The sequence below is a fragment of the Triplophysa rosa genome, linkage group LG2 (genome assembly GCF_024868665.1).
Source record: "Triplophysa rosa linkage group LG2, Trosa_1v2, whole genome shotgun sequence".
Lineage (NCBI taxonomy): Eukaryota > Metazoa > Chordata > Actinopteri > Cypriniformes > Nemacheilidae > Triplophysa > Triplophysa rosa.
Genome location: NC_079891.1, coordinates 6,838,086 through 6,859,141, shown reverse-complemented (window position 1 = coordinate 6,859,141; position 21,056 = coordinate 6,838,086). Strand labels below are relative to the sequence as shown.

General features: G+C 37.5%; 1 protein-coding gene across 1 annotated transcript in view; it reads right to left on the bottom strand.

Annotated features, from left to right (window-relative positions):
• The window catches only part of man2a1 (mannosidase, alpha, class 2A, member 1), a 44,310-nt gene that overhangs the window by 22,001 nt on the left and 1,253 nt on the right, over positions 1-21,056 (bottom strand). Inside the window, exons 2-9 of the mRNA XM_057350577.1 lie at positions 19,594-19,851; positions 18,912-19,056; positions 14,929-15,100; positions 11,595-11,722; positions 9,438-9,611; positions 2,852-3,038; positions 2,490-2,667; positions 1,277-1,488 (exon numbers count right to left, since the gene is read on the bottom strand). Of these exons, the coding sequence (XP_057206560.1) occupies positions 1,277-1,488; positions 2,490-2,667; positions 2,852-3,038; positions 9,438-9,611; positions 11,595-11,722; positions 14,929-15,100; positions 18,912-19,056; positions 19,594-19,851 (1,454 nt within the window). The remainder of the gene's footprint in view (positions 1-1,276; positions 1,489-2,489; positions 2,668-2,851; positions 3,039-9,437; positions 9,612-11,594; positions 11,723-14,928; positions 15,101-18,911; positions 19,057-19,593; positions 19,852-21,056) is intronic.

The window sequence follows — 21,056 nt, the reverse complement described above, 5'->3', positions numbered from 1 at the left end:
GGTTTTATTGACACTTCATTGTCAGCTTTACCAACAAAACTCCGGAGCGAGTACATCGCCAAACTGGGACGACATTTCAAAGCGACTCGCTGTTTAAATTGGTTTGGTTTCCAAACAGCCCTTTCAAATCCGTAGTTAAAGCCAGCAGATCAAAAAAACGTTTCTGTCTCTCGTTCACAGGCAGCTCTGCAAGCAGCGCACAGTAATAAGACAAAAACCCCACAGTGTGTGCGACCTACATACCTCACATCAAACAAACGTCTGCCATCCGTTCCGTTGTGAACCGAACGCTGGCTTTAATAATGAATTAAACGTTGAATGACCTCGGACGCAATATCGCTAATCTAATGCGTGCGTGTTTGTGTCTCGGAATACATTTGCACATTTGTGTATGTGTGTAATTGAGCAGAGCTTATCAAAAGTCCTATTTGCAGCGTGAAAGGCTGCATGCTGATGAACGCCGAAATTTACACACCCATCACAATGCTAATACCGTGTTAAAGAGAGTTCTCAGTGTGCGTTCACTGAAGGTATAACCGATCCATTCGCATGTTTGTGTACGGCCACCTTTGAGAGAACAAGGTGAGGGTGTACAATGCATCCTGAAAATTCACATCCCTATCACGTTCCCTTCAGTGAACAATGTTCTGACGGTCGTCCACTCACTGACGTACACAAACTCGCATACATATTTACATACGGTAACATGACGTAATGTTTCCAACAAAGTAGTGTGCCGTATACCATTTATAAGAATAAAATAATAGCATGGAAATCATAGGTCATGTCCAAAAATATCCATCACCGTGGCACATTTTCATAAAATCTGTTAGTAATAAAAGAGTTTAAGGGTGAAGGAGTTCAATATAGTGCTCTTTATAGACAACTTTCATCATTATGAGCTAGTTGAAAGTGGTGATTTGACGTTTAAATGCAATTAAGAAAAGAACAAGTCTAGATATCCAAACAGCCTTTATGCCTTTCATTGCGGTCTGTGCAGCAGCACATTGTAGAAAATCAATACGTACCACCATCACAACTTCTCATTATCCAGAACCCAGCAAATAAATGAGAGCTGCACAATAACATTTAAAAAGTTCCAAGACCTTTTTCGTTCAAATGTCATATATTAGTGATAATCTTTTGTGATTATCTCCCCCCCAAAAATCTATTATTGACCTTCAAGTCATTTAAAAGCTGTATATGACTCTGTCTTCTGTGCAACACAAAAGACGATATTCTGAGGAATGTTTCAGCCATGCGCTCTTCACATTACCTGAGGTATGATTCCAGCATGCGGTCCAGACGTTTATAGAAGGGTCGTGATGTGAAGTAGCCGCTCCAGTAGTGGTCATCACGGTCTGCGTAAGTGAAAAAGTCTCCACTGACTACGGGTAGGGCCGGGGTGCCAACACTCGTGCCAGCTGGATCCAAGCCAGTGTTTTTACGCAAGGCCTCAAAATAATCCGAAATGGTGCCAAATTGGGCCTGCGAATAAACCAAATCAAGGTTAGGTGCATACTTGAACGTCCTAAAATATACTCACAAGGGACTGTTTTCTAATAAAAACAGAACAAATGTTGTCCGTTTCCTCACCCTCATGATGTTCCAAACCATACGGTTCTTAAACTTAGTTGAGCAAAAAGTTTATATAAACAATGTTCTTACAATTTCTAAACAAATAAATGTTCATAGTCTTACTATGTTCAAGACTACATGTATATATAGCCGTGGATAAAATTCCAAATGTTCATTTAATCAGCATTTCTAGATGTATTGTGGCCATTCCAGTCCAGTGTCTGTTGCATTTCAACAAAATCATCCAACAGAAATGTGAAAGACTGACAGCATGACAAGACATATGAAAACTGTGATAAAAATCAAGGTAATCACATAAAACATTTTTTCCCTAAATACATGTAAAAATATTACTGTTGTATTGCTTAAACATGAATATGAACTTTGTAGTATTTGAAGTCTAAACAACAGAGCATTTTTTTTGTTATTTTGAACTATTTCTCCTGTTTTTATTTTCCACAAATAATTGCAAATAGAAACAATATTTTTATTTGAAATTTGGGAGAATTTTTTTGTAGTTTACACAATTAAACAAAAATTAACTTTTACCTAAACACATATATAAATCGTATAAATCGATTATAAATCGTAAATTCAGAAGAAAATAAATAAAAATAAATGTGGTCTCTAATTTTTTCCGCAGTGATGTGTGTAAGAATGTACAGTATATACATAATGTAAACATAGAAGTTGTGAAATTGTTAATTTAATAAACTCAAGGCTTTTTCAAATTGATAGTCCCCGCTTTAAAGTAATGAGCCCTAGGACACACTGCAATATTTCATCTTTTTTGTTCCATGAAACAAATACGTACACGCTCGTGAGTAAATAATGATAAAATGTACATATTTAAGCGGTTCTTTTAAATCGAATATTTAAACAAGATTTAACCAATTCCAATCATGCCGGACCTTGACGTGGAGCTCAGGGTGAGAATTCATGTAGTCAAAGAGTTTTTGGTAGTTCCCAAATTGTTGGTCCCATTCCACAGCTTCAGTGTAACGGAAGTCATCTCCAAGCGGAGCCAGCACCACCTTAGTCCGATACAGCTTTGATTTCTTTCTGTATTGGTCCAGCAGCGTCAGAGCTCTAAACAAAGAAAGAGTAAACTTCATGAAGAAAACTTCAAACTGATCAGATTTGAAGGAATCGACTGCATGAATATTAAAAAGCCAATTTCACCCATGCAGTGCGTTGAATTCTAAAATAACTGTATGTGGTCCCACTCAAACATGTAGTCTTTAGTGTCAGTAGCAGGCATGTATATCTGTACCTCTCCTGTACATTATTATCTGTGATGGCTTGAGGTGGAATTCTCCACGGACAGCTGACTCTTCCTCCTGGCAGCCGCTTGAAGTCGAACTGGCAGCAGATCTTCGGGTCAGGCCCGCACGTATGGGGAACATCGTAGCTGTAGAATGGCATCATGTGACACAAAATATCTGACGCTGCATCCTGATCTGTAGGGAAAAATGCAAACAACAAATTGTAAGTATGTGTCTTTGTAGACAAAGTTAAAGATTTGCTCCGAAACAACGTGAGATTATGACAACAAAATAGGATGACTTTAAGATCAAGTAGCCGACACGTTACTCCACAGCTTATAACGTCATCTTCTTAGACAACATATTTTGCCATTTTAATTTGCAGCTGCAAGACAAGGCTTCCGTTATTTACACTTAATTCCCATTTCCAATCTTGTGAAGAAACGCAAGCCGTTTTAAATCAAAGGAAAACCATCCGGTTTCAAGGCAGCAAATCAAGAAATGACCCACTAGCGTCAAAATCAAATCCCATTTTATTTGCCATAAAAAATATTCAATTACCCATTCAGCACGGCGTGTGCGCCAGAGTGACCTTCATAAAAGCCACGTGAATAAATAATGCAGGATTTTTCTTTAGACAAGAGAGCAGATGTGAAGCACGAAGCAGTCTGGCTGTCTGGTAAATGGTGATATATGGAATTACATAGAGTTGGAAGTTAATTCAGCTTGGCACGGAGTGTACGCCTTTGCAGCCAAAGGAACTGTAATCATATTTGTTCAGCAGCATCTACGGTCCGAAATCTAAGTTACGAGTCTATTTTACCAGTGTTTTAACACGAAGTTCAGGCCAAAAGAGTGTTTCCCAAACAGATGCAGTCAGACAACAGGAAACAATGGTATGTGGGTGGACGTTTCCTATGACTCCTCTTTTGTTTCCTGCCCTTGGAAAATCTTCTTGGTTCACATTGTGCACTCGTGCTTCAAATAAACGCCATTTGGTTTGACACAATGCAATAACATTAAAGGAGTAGTTCACTTCAAAATGTGCCCCCATTCACTTTCCATAGTAGGAATAAAAATGACTATGCAAAGTAAATGGGGGCAAATTTTGAAGTGAACTACTCCTTTAATTATAATTTACAGGGATGGTTAACGCCAAAATGAAAATGTGTTCATTTTTTATTCACCTTCTATTCATTGCAAACATAAAAGAAGATATTTTGAAGAATGTTGGCAACCAAACATCATTGGCCCCCATTGATTTCCATTGTATGAACACAAAAGCATTGAGACTTTTCTCAAAATATCTTCTGTTCCACAGAGGAAGAGTCATACAGTATACAGGTTTTGAAAAACATCTGATAGAAACTGAGGGCAGAGCCCAGGGTGCGTGATGGACCGGTGCGCCATCCTTGATTTGGCTCTAATTTCAAACAACTTTCTGAGCCTCTGGCCATGTCGAGGAGTTTGATAAACTCAGGCAGGCAGAGGAAAATGCTGGACTCCGAGCAGGATGTTTCCACGAATAAGAAATATAACCAACTGCAAATCAACAGGACAAGAAACAGCATCGCGGACCAACAATATGGCATGATGCTACAGAGCTCCAAGTGTTTATCCTGGGGCAGGTCATTACGGACCTTGTCAAAAGCTCAGTTTTGTGCAGTTATCCGTCAGGGCTGAATGACCTCCAGTTGTGGAGATGAATATCTGGAATGGAAGAGAGCTTCTGCTAGGCGCGCGCATGTGCGATCGCGGTTGCTTCGGGGCCAGCAGCTGCAGATGGTGCATAACATTTTTGGATTTATCTCTCATCGACCTCCATTTCTAAATCGTGTGGCTAAAATGTAGCGCCCAGGGTTTAATCAACGTAATCGCTAAATAAAAGATGGATTCAATCAATGAGCGGCACAGAGCAGCTTGTGTGATCAAAACTGGCTTCTATAGAGATTTCCAATCAAACGTGCGAAACCCTTCAGATGCAGAGCACTCAGTTCTGAGAGCAGAGATATTTCAGCCAAAACTATTTTGTCATCATTTACTATGATGGATTACTTGCTACATTTCAGGTCTTCTGATGCCATGTGCTGCCTTGCAGTCATGTCTTAATGATCATACATGAGACAAATCGTATGTGTGCATATAAATGCCAACACAATGTCACATTTCCATGCAAATGGCAACCTTAAGATGACAAACATATACTGATACTGATAGGTCGGATGTCAATATTTGGTGGTTTAAATACCCAAGTGCAGTCTTAACGTTTTTAAAGCATTTTTTTTGTGTTTTTAAAGCACACAGTCAGGCAAGTCAATTGTCACATCCATAACGGTCCATAATAAAATATAGTATTAAAATATAATAACTATTTTACGTTCTATGTCGAGCTCATGTCCTGAAAAACACATCAAAGGGATCGTTTACCCAAAAACCAGTGGTGTAAAGTATTGGAGTAAATGTAATTAGTTACTGTACTTAAGTATCTTTTTGGCTACTTTGTAGTTGTACTGAGTATTAAAGATATTAGCAACTTTTACTCTCTACTTGACTACATTTTTGAACAAGTATATGTACTCTTTACTCCACTACATTTGTAATGACTAATGCAATTACACATTACATTTTGCATGGCACCTATCTTTTTTTTGCAGTAGTTTATTTTTGCTACAGAAGAATTAATATTGCCATTTAAAGGGCATTGAACGTACTTCTTGTGAATTTTGCCCTTACTTCTTTATGTGAATACGAGTGCATTATCAGGTAGTTGACAATCGCTGGCTTTGACTTTTTAATTTTACCTAACATTATTTTATTTATCCGTTATATTGAAGAGACCTTTTTGAAGAATGTTGGCTTACTTATGAGCACTTGAGCTTAAATGAGACTTGGGGTGTTTGTAATGACGTAGGTTATGGTGTCAACCATGATTTGTTGCAATTTTGAGGTATTCAGTCTTATTATGATTTAAGAAAATAGATGCGATTGCTCTCCTCACGAATCGACTGTTTCTTGTTTTTCACTGACAAGTCTCTTAAGTGTTGAGGATTAGTGCTGCTTTGAGCCTACATTCAGTATGAGTAATATACTCAAGTACTGTTAAAATCAGATACTCGAAGACTTTTACTGAAGTCGTTTTGGAATTGGTGACTTGTAACTTGTAATGGAGTAATTTTCACTGCAAGGTATCTGTACTTTTACTTAAGTATGGTTTTCAGGTACTCTTTACACCTCTGCCAAAAACCCATTTACTCACCCTCATGTCAATCCAAAAGTTTTATGAAGTTCTTGGTTGCACTTTATTTTACAGTACGTGTACCTACAGTGTACTTACCTAAGAAAGCACTGGGTAGTATAAGGTAACTACATGGTATAAGTTTACCTTTAGGTGTAGGTTCAGGGTTATTACCTAGTTATTATATTTACTGTAATAACTACACAGTATGTACATGGGAAACAGAATTGTAAAATAAAGTGCTACCAAGTTTTTCTTCTGCAGAACACAAAAAAGATATTTTGAAGAATGTTGGTAACCAAACAACACTGGCCCCCCATTGACTTCCACCATATCGACACAAACGCACTTCTCAAAATATCTTCTTTTGGGTTCCACAGAAGAAGGTCATAGAAGGTTCTTGCTACGACCGAAATCACATACTCACTGACGAGAGCTAAAAGGGAACGTAATGTTTTACCTGAATTGGTTTAGTATGAATGCGATCCGGATGTCGTCTGCCATACTGACGTGATCATGTAACGTAATTCTTCTTCTATTCCTTTTTAATGGCGGGTGGCAACGTAAGTTTGAGGTGCATACCCGCCACCTACTGTACAGACATGCACTTCAAACAAAGGGGACGCCGGGCATGATTTTATTGTCAAGAAATGTAACACTACTGACAAATTAAAGGGGTCATATGATACGGCTCAGTGTTAATTTTGACAGCAAATTTTGATTTAGTTTTAGTCATAGTCTTTTGACGAAAATGCAATTTAGTTTTAGTCACATTTTAGTCAACCCCATCATTTTAGTTTTAGTCTAGTTTTAGTCGACGAAATATGAAAAACATTTTAGTCGAATAAATATACATTATATTTAGTCTACTAAAATCTAAATGGTTTAAATCATTTACTTGGTGTAATTAAATGTTCCATACAAAGATTCAACTGTTTTGACATAATTTACTTCACCTTAGAATGAAATTAAACCAGGTCATTACCTTTATTTTTCAGAAAATTCCAGTAACTAGATATGCATTGTTGGAACGCAGAGTATTAGACCATGAACGACATGTTCCAGTTCGTTCAATTCCATTTGACTCAATTGACTCGTTAAGTAGGGCGTATTCATTCAGTTCATTCAACCAATGAAACGCTCTGACAGGGCTCACACTCAAAGGCTATTGGCTCCTGGCATGCCTATTTGAAGAAAGAGCGCACTGTCTTTGCTTGAGACAGCAATGAATGAGAATAGCTTTCAAAAAGACATATTATATAAATTGTATTACATTTCTTTAGTCATGCAAACATGTTACATATTTGGTTGGAATGTACAGTTTGACTCACTTCATCACTTCTATAATCAGTAGAGGACAGCGCTGGTTTCTTTTGGCTGACTCTATGTTGCATTTCACGTTATGCAGCAGCTCGTGTTAAGTTAACATTGGCATATAAAACCTTTGAGCTTGCCTTCGTAATGTGTTTCGGGGTGACTCGCCTGCAGTCGCGCTTCAAGTTTGCGGCGTTTTACCGGCGATCGTGAAGAAAATAAGACGCTTTGTAACCCACGTGGAGACACAGAATACATGTGTGTGCTTCCCCTTCTCCCAGAGACTTCTCTCTGCCGTTTATATGAGATAAGCAGCACATGCGCGCAAACTGATGTCCGCCAGGTGGGACAAGAATATTTTCGTCTCGTTTTTATTAGTTGACGAAAATGTCAGTATATTTTTATTACAGTTTTCGTTATAATGCATTCATTTTTATTTAGTTATCATCTCGTTTTCGTCAGTGAAAACATGTCGTTAACGAATACTTTTCGTCATAGTTTTCGTTAACGAAATTAACACTGATACGGCTAAAACGAATATTATCATTTGTTTTAGATGCAATCCAATGTGTATACATGATTTAAGGTTCAAAAACGCTGTATTTTCTACATACGGTGCATGATTGTATCTCCTCTTTGCCCCGCCTCTCTGAAACGCGCAGATTTTTTTAAAAGCTCATCGCTCTGAAAAGCGAGGTGTGCTATGATTGGCCAGTTAACCAGTGCGCAGTGATTGGTCGAATACTGCAAGCGTGTGACGGAAATGTAACGCCTCTTACCATATTTGGAACATCAGGTTCCAAAGCAATTGTACTGACAGGTACACACACCTAACTTACGTCTGCATTTGGGCAGTCTTAGTCAAATCATACCAACTGACGTAGATTTGTGGGGGTGATTATTGTGATTATTCGTTTTTGGAAAGTGATGTATTAGAAAGTTGTTTGAAAGCTGTCAATTTTACAACAAAACAAGATCAATTTTAATGTTACTATATACTTTAATGAAAGTCGGATGTGACTGTTTTGCGGGCTGTGCGCGGTATTCTGTCCCGTGGGGTCATGGGATAGAGAAGTAAGAGAGGCTGAGTGCTTCTGAATCTGGGCGTAACCAGTAGGCCATCCGGTAATTTCTCGCATGCTCTTTTATAAATACTGACGATTTGGACATACTGCTCTGTTCACGTACTGTTTTCTCCTACTACAGAGTAGGTGAGCACGTCCGGATATTTCTCTCCTACTGTTTTTATGCCTTTTGCCTACTATATAGTATGGAAGTATACGATTTCGGAAGCAGCCTCTGTCTGTTCCCAGCACAAAGCTACTGACTCATAACCCATTAGCGGTTGGACACACAGGATATTCTTTAAGTCCCAAATTGACATCCGTGTTGATGGTTTGTCAGTTAGCCAAAGTAAACTGATGTTGGTCTTAATTACGTTTGAATTGTGAAGTGAATGCTGACAGTACAGGTTTGGCCCTGTTGCTATGAAACTGCTATAAAGATTGCCAGAAAACACCACTTAGTACCATTTAGCTGGTTAATGAGGTGCTATAACAGCACCACAGAACAAAAACATGTAAATTGACTCTCTGTGTATAATTCTCATAGCACCACAGAGAGTCAATTTACATTTTTTTGTTGTAGTAGTGCTAAAAGGTTTCTGCTAAGAGGTGAAAAGTAGGAAATATATTGTCCAACAGAAATTCTGAACCAAAGCACTTAAACGCCTCACATCGCAATTACGATTTTCTAACTCGAAGGCAGAAGTTCTCTTATAGTGGCCTTGAAGACAGAGCGAAATTCATTGCTATTAACATCTTACACACTTTATGTAATATTATAGGTTATATAATAGTATTATGGTGGCGAACAATAGAGGGTGAGGACACAAATACAGATTTTGTCTCATGTTGCATTAGTACTATAAGCCGTTGTTGCAAAGTATGACCTTTAACATGCGAAGTGTAAACAAATACATCATATTTACAAGTTCAGAGTAATATGGAAAGACACTGTAGATTATAGATGAATAACTGGCTCACCCCAGTTCTGTCTCCAGAAAAACTCTAGTGTCTTCTGAGATGCAAAGTGTTTCTTCACTGAGTAGTGCACTCTCTGGATCAGCATGTTAGACAGGCCGGCTTGTTTGAGCAGGTATGCCTGGGTAGGACTGTGACCAAACGGATCCACAGCCCAGCCCGTCTTGGGTTTCACTCCTTTACAGAAAAGGTAAACAGCAGGAAAACGGATTTTAGGTTTATATTCAAATATTTATTAATTATTCCATATTTGTTGGCAGCCATTGGCTGCAAATGTCTTTTGTCAAACAACATGGAACATCTGGAGCCCTAAGTTAGAAGTGTATCAAGTTGTTGCCTAAATGGGTACTGTCACAACCACTACGAACTACTGTTATTGAGTAATGTTTCGAACTAAATATTTACATAAGCCTAGAATGAAGATCAATGAAACTAAAATGTATAGTTCATCCAAAAATGAAAATTCGGTCATCTTTACTCTCCCTCAAGTTGTTCCAAACCTGTTTAAATGTTGTTGTTTTGCTGAACCCAAATAAAGATATTTGGAAAAATGTTTGTAACCAAACAGTTCTAGGGCACTACTGACTGACTACCCATAAGTGTTTGTTCCCCGTATTCTTCAAAATATCATATTTTGTGTTCAACAGAGCAAAATACATTCATACAAGTTTGGAACACCTCGAGGGAGAACAGAATTTTCCTTTTTTTGGGTGAACTTTCCCTTTCATTCAAACATCATAAACTTTAACAAGTTTAAATGTGAACGCAACTTTAATGCAACGTCCTGTTACAAATCTGAAGGCTTATGACTGTAAAAAGACTGATGTCATTACAAGTGACTGCTCATATTACAGAAAGCTATTTTAATGGGTATTACATTCTAAACAAATGGTGCTACCGAATTAGTTACAAACTTATAAGTAGTTTCTAAGCCTAGAGTAAACATTACATCCCCACTTAAAGACCCAATGAATTCAAAATTTCCGTCTTTGCTTACTTTTATTCTAGGTTTGTAAACTCTGAGGTTATCCACATTTAAAGCTTTGGAGAAAAGGACCAAAATATTAATGACTTCCTATCTTGCACAATAAAAGAATACATCAAACCATTTCTCAAACAGCTGATGCAACCCTACCTCAAAGTTAAGTCCAGTTAGGGCTGATTTCCAGTATGGTCACATTTTTGGGTGTGGTAGAGAAAAAACGGGCACGAATTCAGTAGGGATTTGATAGAGCATTAGAATTAAATTAGATACACTGTACAGAGACACCTTAAAGATGCTTGCGTTTATATTCGTGACCACCTGTCCATGGGTAACCCTTCATTCCGCAATTCTCCTCAAGGTAATACAGCTAAATAATGTCATACAGCATCCTCCACTCAGGATTTGGAAGCCTGAGACTCGCTGAAGTCTCCGTCTTTCCAATCAATCTATATTTGAGAAGTGGTCCACTGACAGCTGATAGATCAGGAGAGCAGATGGTAGAGTGGATGTGCGGTAATGAAAACCAGGGCTTTGCTCCATATTTTAATATACTACTGATAAACACACAACAAAAATCTCCCAAAGGCGCTTGAGCCAATTTGCATATTGTAAATATGTAAAGGAGCCAGAATTCCTTGTAGTATCTCAGTTAAAATTCAGTTAGGGGTTTCACAACTCACAACTTGAGCTGTGGTTTATTCAGAATTTAAAAGGACAGTACGCTCATGAATATAAATGATGGCTCACACTCATTTCTTTCCAAGCTCGTTTGACTTGCTTTCTTGCGTAAAACACAAAAACTAGTTTATTAAAATGTCTACCCTGCTCTTTTCCATACAATAAAAGTATCTGGTCCCCATCTACTGTTATTGTATGGCAAATAGCTTCTTGGACATTCTGATAAACTCCTTTTTTTGTGTGTAGCCAGAAAGGCAGAAAATCTTGCAGGTTTCAAAAGACAAATATGTGTGAGTAAATGATGACAGGATTTTAGGTGAACTTTCGCTTTTTATGGATATTAAACTGGATATTACCCGAGATATAACCCTACAAACAAAAAAACAAGTCTCTCTGGAGTTACGTGGGAAACAGGATGTTGGATAAAGGTGGCTCTGTGTCTGTTTGATTTGCGGGGAGATATCAGGTAAATAAATTAAGGCAGTCTATATACATACCCAAATTGTTTTCCAGCCACTGGTGGCCTTCAACTAGCTGATCTATCAAAGCAAAGTAGTGCGTGTTGGCTTCATCAGGCATCACCCAGCCTCCTGTAGCCACCTCCAACTGACCGTTCTCGATGAGTCTGCATCAGAAAGAAAGAGACGAGATGAGAAATGTGTTTTATTTAACATTAAAATGTCTCAACAAAACTGCCTCCACAACTCATTGTTTTTTACAGTAAGGACAGGAATCAGGAATTGGTCAGATTGTGAGAACAGGGTTATTGTTGTGAACTAAAACTAATAAAAACAATCAAAATTTGTAAAACAGAATGAAGTAGAAAAAAATACAGAGCTGTCTTTATATAAAGTCAATAATGGCCTACAGTATTTTGAATCTAGAAAAAATCTGAAAAGAATTTTACCTCCTCTATTTGTTGTTTAAAGTCCTATGATTGATTTGTATTTTCTGTGGAAAAACTAAATTTCAATTTTCAAGTTACAGATTTACAATTCAAAAGACATTTTCTGACAAATTTCCTGGCTCTATTTGAAGGTTGCGTTCATGGAACTTTAAGTTAAATATAAGTTAAAACATTTTGAGAGCTATTTATACGTTTCTATTCATGTCATGTACTATCTAGAGATGATGTCAGGAGGAAACGAGTCATTTTTAAATAAGAAACAAACTTTTGTTAATTTTTTTGTTGTACATGAACCATAAGACAAGTAACTTTAATTTTAAAAAGTGCAAGTGTCAATTTTGATTTTCCGTTGTCTAAGATAAGAGAAGCCTCGAGGAGGAGAGGAGCTTAAATGTTTCACCACTGCATTTTTTATCGACAACTTTTTGCAGGATTTTAACTACAAAGCACTTTCTCCTGATTTACAGCTTTAAAGTAACTACATTTTTTCCCAGATTTATTGAGCCGTGCCACTTGGTTAGCGGTAGCACCGGCACAAACTAATTATTTTCTTCAACAGACAGCGGACACCTTGGGTAATAGCATCTCTTATTAGGAGGAGAATTCTTCAGCCCTGATTGCCAGTCAGCAGCTTTTCTTCATAATGCCGCATATTTCAGCGGCCGAATCGTACGGCACGACCCTCTGGAGGCCGTTAATAACACAGAGACGCCAGCAAAACAAAGAACACCAACTCAGCATGTTGCTGACAGGAACTTTCAAAATTCTTCTTTATTTTTCTGTCAAAGAATTGTTATGATACTCTCAACCCAGTCGTGGTGCTTTACTGACCAAGAAGATGAGCTACTGGAGAGTTTTGGGAATGGTTCTAAACACCCTTCATTAACCTCCACTCTTTTTGAAATCCTACACAAACAATGTCCCTATAGAACCTGACTGATGGTAAAGTTGTGGTGATGGGGCGATTAGGTAAGCAAAATGAGTTTGAGCCAAGCTTAGACCTTTTAGAAAACATGTTGACATATGCTATTCAATTAACATAAACATTCAAGGACGGAAAATCACATCAGGAAAAGTCTCGTTCCCGACGCTCAACATTAAAAAAAATGTATGCCAGCATCGATAGAATTTATAGACTAATCTGCAGTTCCTATTTTCCGTAACGCAGCGAACAGACTTTAAGAGCACAGACGACTTGATTTATTCTGAAGATACACGTGCATGTGGCATTATGCCAGACCTTGATTCGGCCGATATAAACTGAAATAAAACCTGCTCGTGCCTGCCAAAAATCCTGATTTGGAGTCTGCCAAGGCCATCTTGGAAAAATACGGAGGGGTGAATGTTCACAAAGAATAGAACCTGGTTGCTTCACACTTCCAATGCGTATCCAATCAATAGTGAATAAATATTGGTGTGGGATATTTCATTTGGCTTCAGCCTTCACCTCAGGCCATTTGAAAGATGCTAATTGGAATTCTAACCCAGTGCAGAAATGTTTATTGCATTTCCACATGGCGTTTGTGTCTTTCCCAAGGCTATGCTGGCATTACTTATCGTGAATGCTGCCAATTCTGCATATTTAACATACATTTACAATCCATCAAACCATCGCCAATGAGTCGTGACCTTGTGATCGTATGTAATGCGTATCATCAATAATACACATTTGCATCTTTTTATGCTAACATCAATGAGCTGCAACTTAATGGATTACATAAATTCATTAGGTCATCTTTTTGATTAATTTTCTAAAACGTACAAGAAGTGATTATTATAAAACACTTTTGTACTAAAAGTACATTTCTTGCCCTCTTTAACTATTAAAAGGGTACTTTTGTGCAGTCTGGACTGTATGTTGTTGTTTGTTTTTCATAAACTGTCACCTGAGAACTAGGCAATCAAGTAAAACAAAACCTTAAGCTTCATTAAAATGGGAACAAAAGCACAGTAGAGTCCTATGCTCTCTCAGCCTACATCAGGTCTGAGTGCGATTGGTGCCATTATTGAATCCATTATATACACACATGAAGATTCATGATATCAGGTTCGGTGGTATGACAGTAGAAATTTATCAAGCACTAAAGATTCTGTTATATTGTTCTGTTATACCACAGTAGATATACAGCTGGACAAACAATTAAGAGACCACTCCAAAACAAATGTATATTTGCCGAACATTGAAACTGGTCAGAATAACAAAAGATACAATGTTATGTTATGTTATGTTATTTATACATTTCTCTATTCTGTTGAACACAAAAGAAGATATTTTGAAGAATTTGGGAAACTAAACAGTTCTGGGGCACCATTGACTACCATTGTAGTTTTTTTCCATACAGCAGTCAATAGTGGCCCAAAACTGTTTGGTTACAAACATTCTTCTAAATATCTCTTTCTGTGTTCAGACAGTTTAAGAACAACTAGGGGGTAAGTAAATGATAACAGAACTTTCCTTTTTGGGTGAATTGTCCCTTTAAGAGGTGTGACACAGATTTTACTTCTTCTAATGTGTCTCATCCAATCAAAATTTTGAGTCAGAACTATCTGTTTTATAATATTAGTTCTACTCTTTGGAGTCTTTTATAAACTTAAATGTGGCTGAATGTGAGCTGGTGCCACATTAATTTATTTTGTTCTAATATTAGCTCTTGGCTTCCATCCATCAAATTTCAAATACGGTAAAGACTTAAAGTATTTTTAAGTATATGAATTGTGAATTAAACCCTTTTATAAACTGGATCGACCAAAAACAGGCATTATTATGGGATTCGTGAAATATAAGCCATTTTGGGTTGAGCTGAGAGCAAAAATAACTATATTGTGAGATACACAGATAATGTGATATGAACTACTCATTCTGTAACATAAGATTTTGGTGAACATAAGATACCGCCCACACCCAGATGAATATAAAGCCTCACCTCTTCACAGCATCATGTTTCTGTTCATCGATGTTTTCCCACCATTTTGAAAAGTAAGAAATCTCAGACCAGATCATTTTCATCTGACTGTTCTCGTGTAACTTAACCACCATGTTGTTGAGGATGTGTTGCGTCTGGTCTCGATAGTAGTCGTCAAACGTCTTCAGCCAACCTGAACAGAAAAACACAAACTTCATTTGCCAGAAATTGCCACAAGTGAAAAGACTTCATTTCTTTTTTAAGATTGCCGAGTTTCAACGTGGTCCTAGGATTTTGCACCCCACCAAATACAGCATCAAATGTGATGGTTGGACATACAGTAAACATATCAAAAACATGTTATGTTTTAACTATTACTAGTCACTAGCCTGTCTGCACAGATGACAAGATTAATGTTAAAGTAATCTTTTTTACTTTAATTCATCTCAATTTGTCTTTTAATTGATCTCACACCACAATTACTGACTGGTGTAATATCTGGTGTTTAGTTTGTAACTCTTTACAATAGTGGAACTGTTTCCCAAATATAGTAAATATCACACAGTACACATTTTGGATGTCTCATTTATCTGACACACCCATTCCAGTTATTGACGTTCTCCACTAACAAGATGAGTTGAATCGACTACCAAAACATACTGGTGCGTCTCCACAGAGTCCACAAACAGGTTTGGGAAATAATGTAAGACCTCTCCTGGCAGTACCGTAATCACTTTACAGTTTTATTATTTGAGAAACAACACTTAACCCCAGAGGGGTTTTCCATATCAACTAACAGTGAAAGTCTCACATTCAAACTAATGTTTCAAACGAACAGTAGTAAATATTTAAAGATGAATGGTGTATTTCCATGATTCCTTTCACATCTTGAACAGACTGGCATCAATTTTTAAACCTACTGCACACTTTCTGTTGCAGAACAGAGTAAGTCAGTAACTGACCGGACAGCTGATGTTATATGCATTTATACTTTTTTGAAGCATGTGGTACGACTGTGTAATAAAAAGGTCTTCGAATATAAATAGCAGTGATGCACCGAAATTTCGGCTAACCAAACTTTTCGGCCGAAAATGGCATTATCAGTTTCGGCCGAAAGAAAGAAATAGGCCGAAATAAAAGCCGAAATATCTGACGCCTGCACCTCTCCTCCCTTCAGTGCTCGCGCTCACTCCAGCTGTTATCAAAGAACGATCATGTAAGCGCGCCATAACAAAGGCTGAAACTAATAAATATAACAAGAACAGCTCAAAACCAGCGGACAGAAAATGACACACAAGCAGAGATCACGCATATCGACTCGTGCGTGTTTTAAAGCCCAACTTTAAACGCAACAAGCTCTTCATATGTGAATGATCAGCGTAACGATCTGTCAGTAAGTGATGATGTAGCTCACATGGACCGTCATCCAGCAGGCGCTGATCTCATAGAAGCTCATTTTAAGACTGTTTACATGAACAGACTAACTGCCCCTCTGTGTTCTGCATGTTGTTATCAAGGATGGCACACAATATATAAACTTCTTGTAGCAAGAGCTGTTGAGTTTGACTATAACTTGACTACTGTTATGCATATAATTAGGGATGCACCGAAACGAAAATTCTTGGCCGAAGCCGAACATGATGTGAACATGGTTTTTTGCATTTCTTCTATTTATTAAGCCATTTTTTTCACTATTGCACAAACTGAATAGTCAAAATGTGCTTTTTATAATTTGTCTTGCTTTTCAATAAAATACAATACAACTTAATATAAAATTGAGCAAAACAAAGTAAATTCAAACAAAAAATTGAGCCTGTGAATAGCCTATATTAATTAGGCCTATATCTGACTGCTAAAAGAATGTAATGTAAGTCACTCTGTACCCCTACAACAAAACACTTCATTGTTCATAAGCTAAAAATACGAATAAACTAAAACTGTTGGATTATTATACGCTACATTGCAAAATGATTTGAGAAAAAAAACCATCCAATGCAAGCAATTCTGACTGATGCTGACTGACAACCATCTCTCCTCCAAACTCCGCCCACAAAAACTGACTGTTCTCTCAGAAGGTGCATTCCGGGATGGCCGGGATGCAGAGAACATACTTTGACAAGTTGTTTAGTACAGGGAACTGTGTGCACGCGACCACTGTATGATGTCAAAGGATGTCGCGAGCGGCGGGGCTACTGTCAGACTGCCCGCTTCCGTCTGAAGTAAAGTTACCGACCGGTAAAGACGCTTTCGTTCGGAAATTTACTTCCGTGTGGCAAGTCCCGTGCTGTGTCTTTCTCTGACACTTTAAAATGCTCCACGCACACGCACTGCCAAAATGTTTGCGGCAGTAATAAAGCGCACGCGTCTCTCTCTCTCTCTCTCTGCACTGTTTGCTGCTTGATCGTATCACGTTTTTTGCCATATTCGGCCGAACATTCGGTGCATCCCTAACACTTTTACTTATAAATAATAAAGCCACCATTCTAAAAACCCACAGAAAATTCCTGAAGGAACTCATAGCACAAAAATGCAAATTCTTTTTTCAGAAAAACTCTTTTGTTCAGACAAACAGGTAGTCCCACCATTGGTTAAGGAGGAAGCTGACGTGCCGGACAGCTCAAACAACAAACAGAGCCATGTTTTGACAGCGCCACAGTGTTTTTACTGTCCATAACTCAACCTACAAACCCAAGACACAATATACGTATAGGGATGTGAGAAAGTACCAAAAAACATGCACTTCAAGTTCATCTATAATCAAATACTCTCCTCCTGTGTTATACTTATAAAGGTAACAGTGATCAGCGACAGTCGTTACAGATCACGTCTAACAGGAAGTGTATCCCTTCACTTCATCACAGGGCATTATCATGGACTGGTCAGAAGAACCACTAAAATCTAGTTACACAGTATAGAAGCCTGAAGGCATTAAGTGATCCTAACATTCAAGCTTAGCTATTCTTAGCAGGGCCCTTTTTTAAAGTAAATCATGTCAAAATTGCTTTCAAAATTGTTACCCATAATGAAAATTGTTGAAACATGCCAAAGTCAAAGTAAGACTAAGGTGGTGTTTACATCACAACGAAAACGATCCTCCTTTATACTGCCGTTTCCACATTCGTTTTAGAAAAAATCTGCATTAACACTACACTACCGAAAACGCATGTCACATGACCATTCAGACACGCTGGACATGCGCACATAACTGTAAACAGTTGTATGGGCATACATAAGTTGGTTGTTGATGACAGTTGGTTATAGTCACAGACCGACCAGTACAAAATGAACATGATGGCGAGGAAAAACTTGTTGAAAGTGATCGCCTGAGGAGACCTTTAAGTCATTTTTATGTCACAGAAAAAGCTGTATTCTTTTAATGTTGTGTCAACTGAACATTCAAGACCAAATACAAAAGTCTTATACGAAAGCCTAAATAAAGTTTAAATGTACAATGTAAGTAACAGCTGCTACGTTTTCATTGTAGGTGTATGTTTTCAATGGAGTTTTTACAGCATGCTGCTTTTAATGCAACATATGTAAATTATCTAAGGATTCCTTTCACAAAGGTCTACCATCTGGTAAGCTCACTCCCTTGACAGAGAAATTCAATATATTTATGAGGATTTATGAAATATCTCACAGGCAGGTTTGGCCTTGTTATTAAAAACCACAATTGTAAAAAATCTCCCTGGTAATACGCTATAACAAACTTTTTTTCTACCTTTTTATGACAATTCAGTGCATTTTTCTTCCTACTTCTCATTAACGTAATGGTTTTTTTTGGTAATCCTAATTCTTTGCAATGGTGATTCACCTTATCATTAGTGGGATACAGTAATTCTTACAGTTTCATTGCAACATGTCTGAAACTGATCTAAGCTGATGAAACATCCAACACATTTTTTTCCATTCAAGCTTGAAAACTCACACTTTACCGTAGTCAAAACATGTCTATTTGCACTTGATAATAAAATGACAATGACATGATCGATGTTATGACTCACCGGGGTCATTGTGAGAATGAGGCACAACAAAGACCTGAAGCGACTCATTGTCCCATTCATTTTCCTGATAAGAAATATCAAAGCCTTGTTTCCATACTCCTCCATCGGGGTTATCAAAGTCGAGCAAATCGTGAACATCCAGCATCTAAAACCACAAAAGGACATCATTTTATTAGACTGTAAGCTCATTTTCAATAAAAAGTGTAGTGAATTAAAATAATGAAACCATAATGAATGACCGAATGGAAAATCTGGCTAATTTAAAGCCAGAAATAAACCAAGTTTTGACATGAATAAACTACATAGAATAAAGGTAGTGAAATTGAACAACTTAACCTGCATTGTACAAAAAAGTTTGAAATGTAATGATGCTGATTACATAAGTTCAAGGACAATATTTGTATTTCATCAGAATAATGCAAAGTAAAAACATTCTTACTATGCTATTCTTTAAATGTAAAATGTTTCTTCAAACAGAGAATGCTTACACTGTTTTACCAAAGGGGACATCCCCAAAAATGTTGGTAAACTGTACAGCATAACAACCTATGAAACACGTATAACTTAACAGGGAAAGCAGAGAGCATAGAAATCTACCTTATATAGCGAAATGCAGCCTGTGTGACAACATGAACAAAAACAATCATTCAGCCTTTTTTATTTCATATATTTCTTTTTCTACCTGTACTCCATCAGCTGCCCTGGAGTATGTCCGCGCTGCAAACTGGCAGTCCTCCGACTCGATGGGGAGCAGCACAGGAGCAGGGGGAGGCAGTTCTAAGATCCCCTGACTGATGTTCCTTTCAGGGAACACCTTCCCATCTTTCACAGTTTCCCTCAGGTTAATCACAGAGTCCCTGATGTTGGCAATGATCTCATTGTTCTCTGCAAGCAGTCTTTCTAAGTGGTCTATTTTGTCCTGCAGAATACCAAGCTGGCCCTACAAAATAGAGAGAAACAGTGAGACATAACAAAGAACTTTCACCTGCCTTACACAATTTTCAGACAACGCTATAGATAAGATAGTGAAATGTAGAAACAGCATCATTTAAGATATCGGTTTCCCCCCCCAAAAAAAACAGTATAAGGTCAACGAGTTTCAAGTGTCAGCGCTTTAGATACCAGAAATGTCCTTCATGGTAAGTTGAACTTGTTTAACGGCATCCAGGCAAATAGTTTTTTGCATATGTCATAAGTCAAAGCGACACCAACATGGTAGGTAAAGAAACCTAAAGGCTGGTACATTCTGACAAGAAAAAAGTCATTCCTGATTAAAAGTCAATATAACGCACCAAAGTATTTTGAATAACCTGCTTCTGTATGTTAACAGCTTGTCACAAAATAAACTGAAACCTTACCTGTTAATACTTAACAGGTTCACAATGACCATCATTCTAGGCAAGATATATTTAGAGTTTACAAAAACCCTCACAAAAATTAACCATGGTTTTACTATAATTTACAGTAAAACCATGGCAAAAACTAATTTACCATGGTCTCACTAGTTACCATATTAACCGTGATATAAAACTATGGTAATACAAATGACGATCATCATTATGCCAACAGTTTTTAATCACAATAATAATTGCTAACAATTTTTACCAATTACTTACCTATTCATTTTATTTCAGTTTAGCGACAGATATTTATTTCATTTCACCAATCATTTGAGAACCAATGAAGTCGGCATGTGATCCAATTTGAGCATTACGCCCATAGTAGGAAACATTTCGTTGTTATGTTGAACACAAAATAAGATATTTTGAAGAATGTAGGACAGCAAACCATTCCGGAGCACTTTTGACCACCATCGTAATTTTTCCTAGAGTCAATGGTGGCCGAGAACTGTTTGGTACAAGCATTCTTTCAAATATCTTTCCCCGTGTTCATCAGAACAAAGAAATTTATACAGATTTGGAACAACTCGAAGGTGAGTAAACGATGACAGAATTTGTTTCAAACCTATATAAATGTATTTGTTCTGTTAAACACAAAGAAATAAGAATGTTAGCCATTTTCAGCTCTGTGACATCATCCACTACCATAGTAGGAAAAAAAATATTGTATATATGTTTTGTTCTGTTGAACACAAAGTGAGATATTTTGAAGAATTAAGGAACACAAACGGTTCTCGGGGTACCT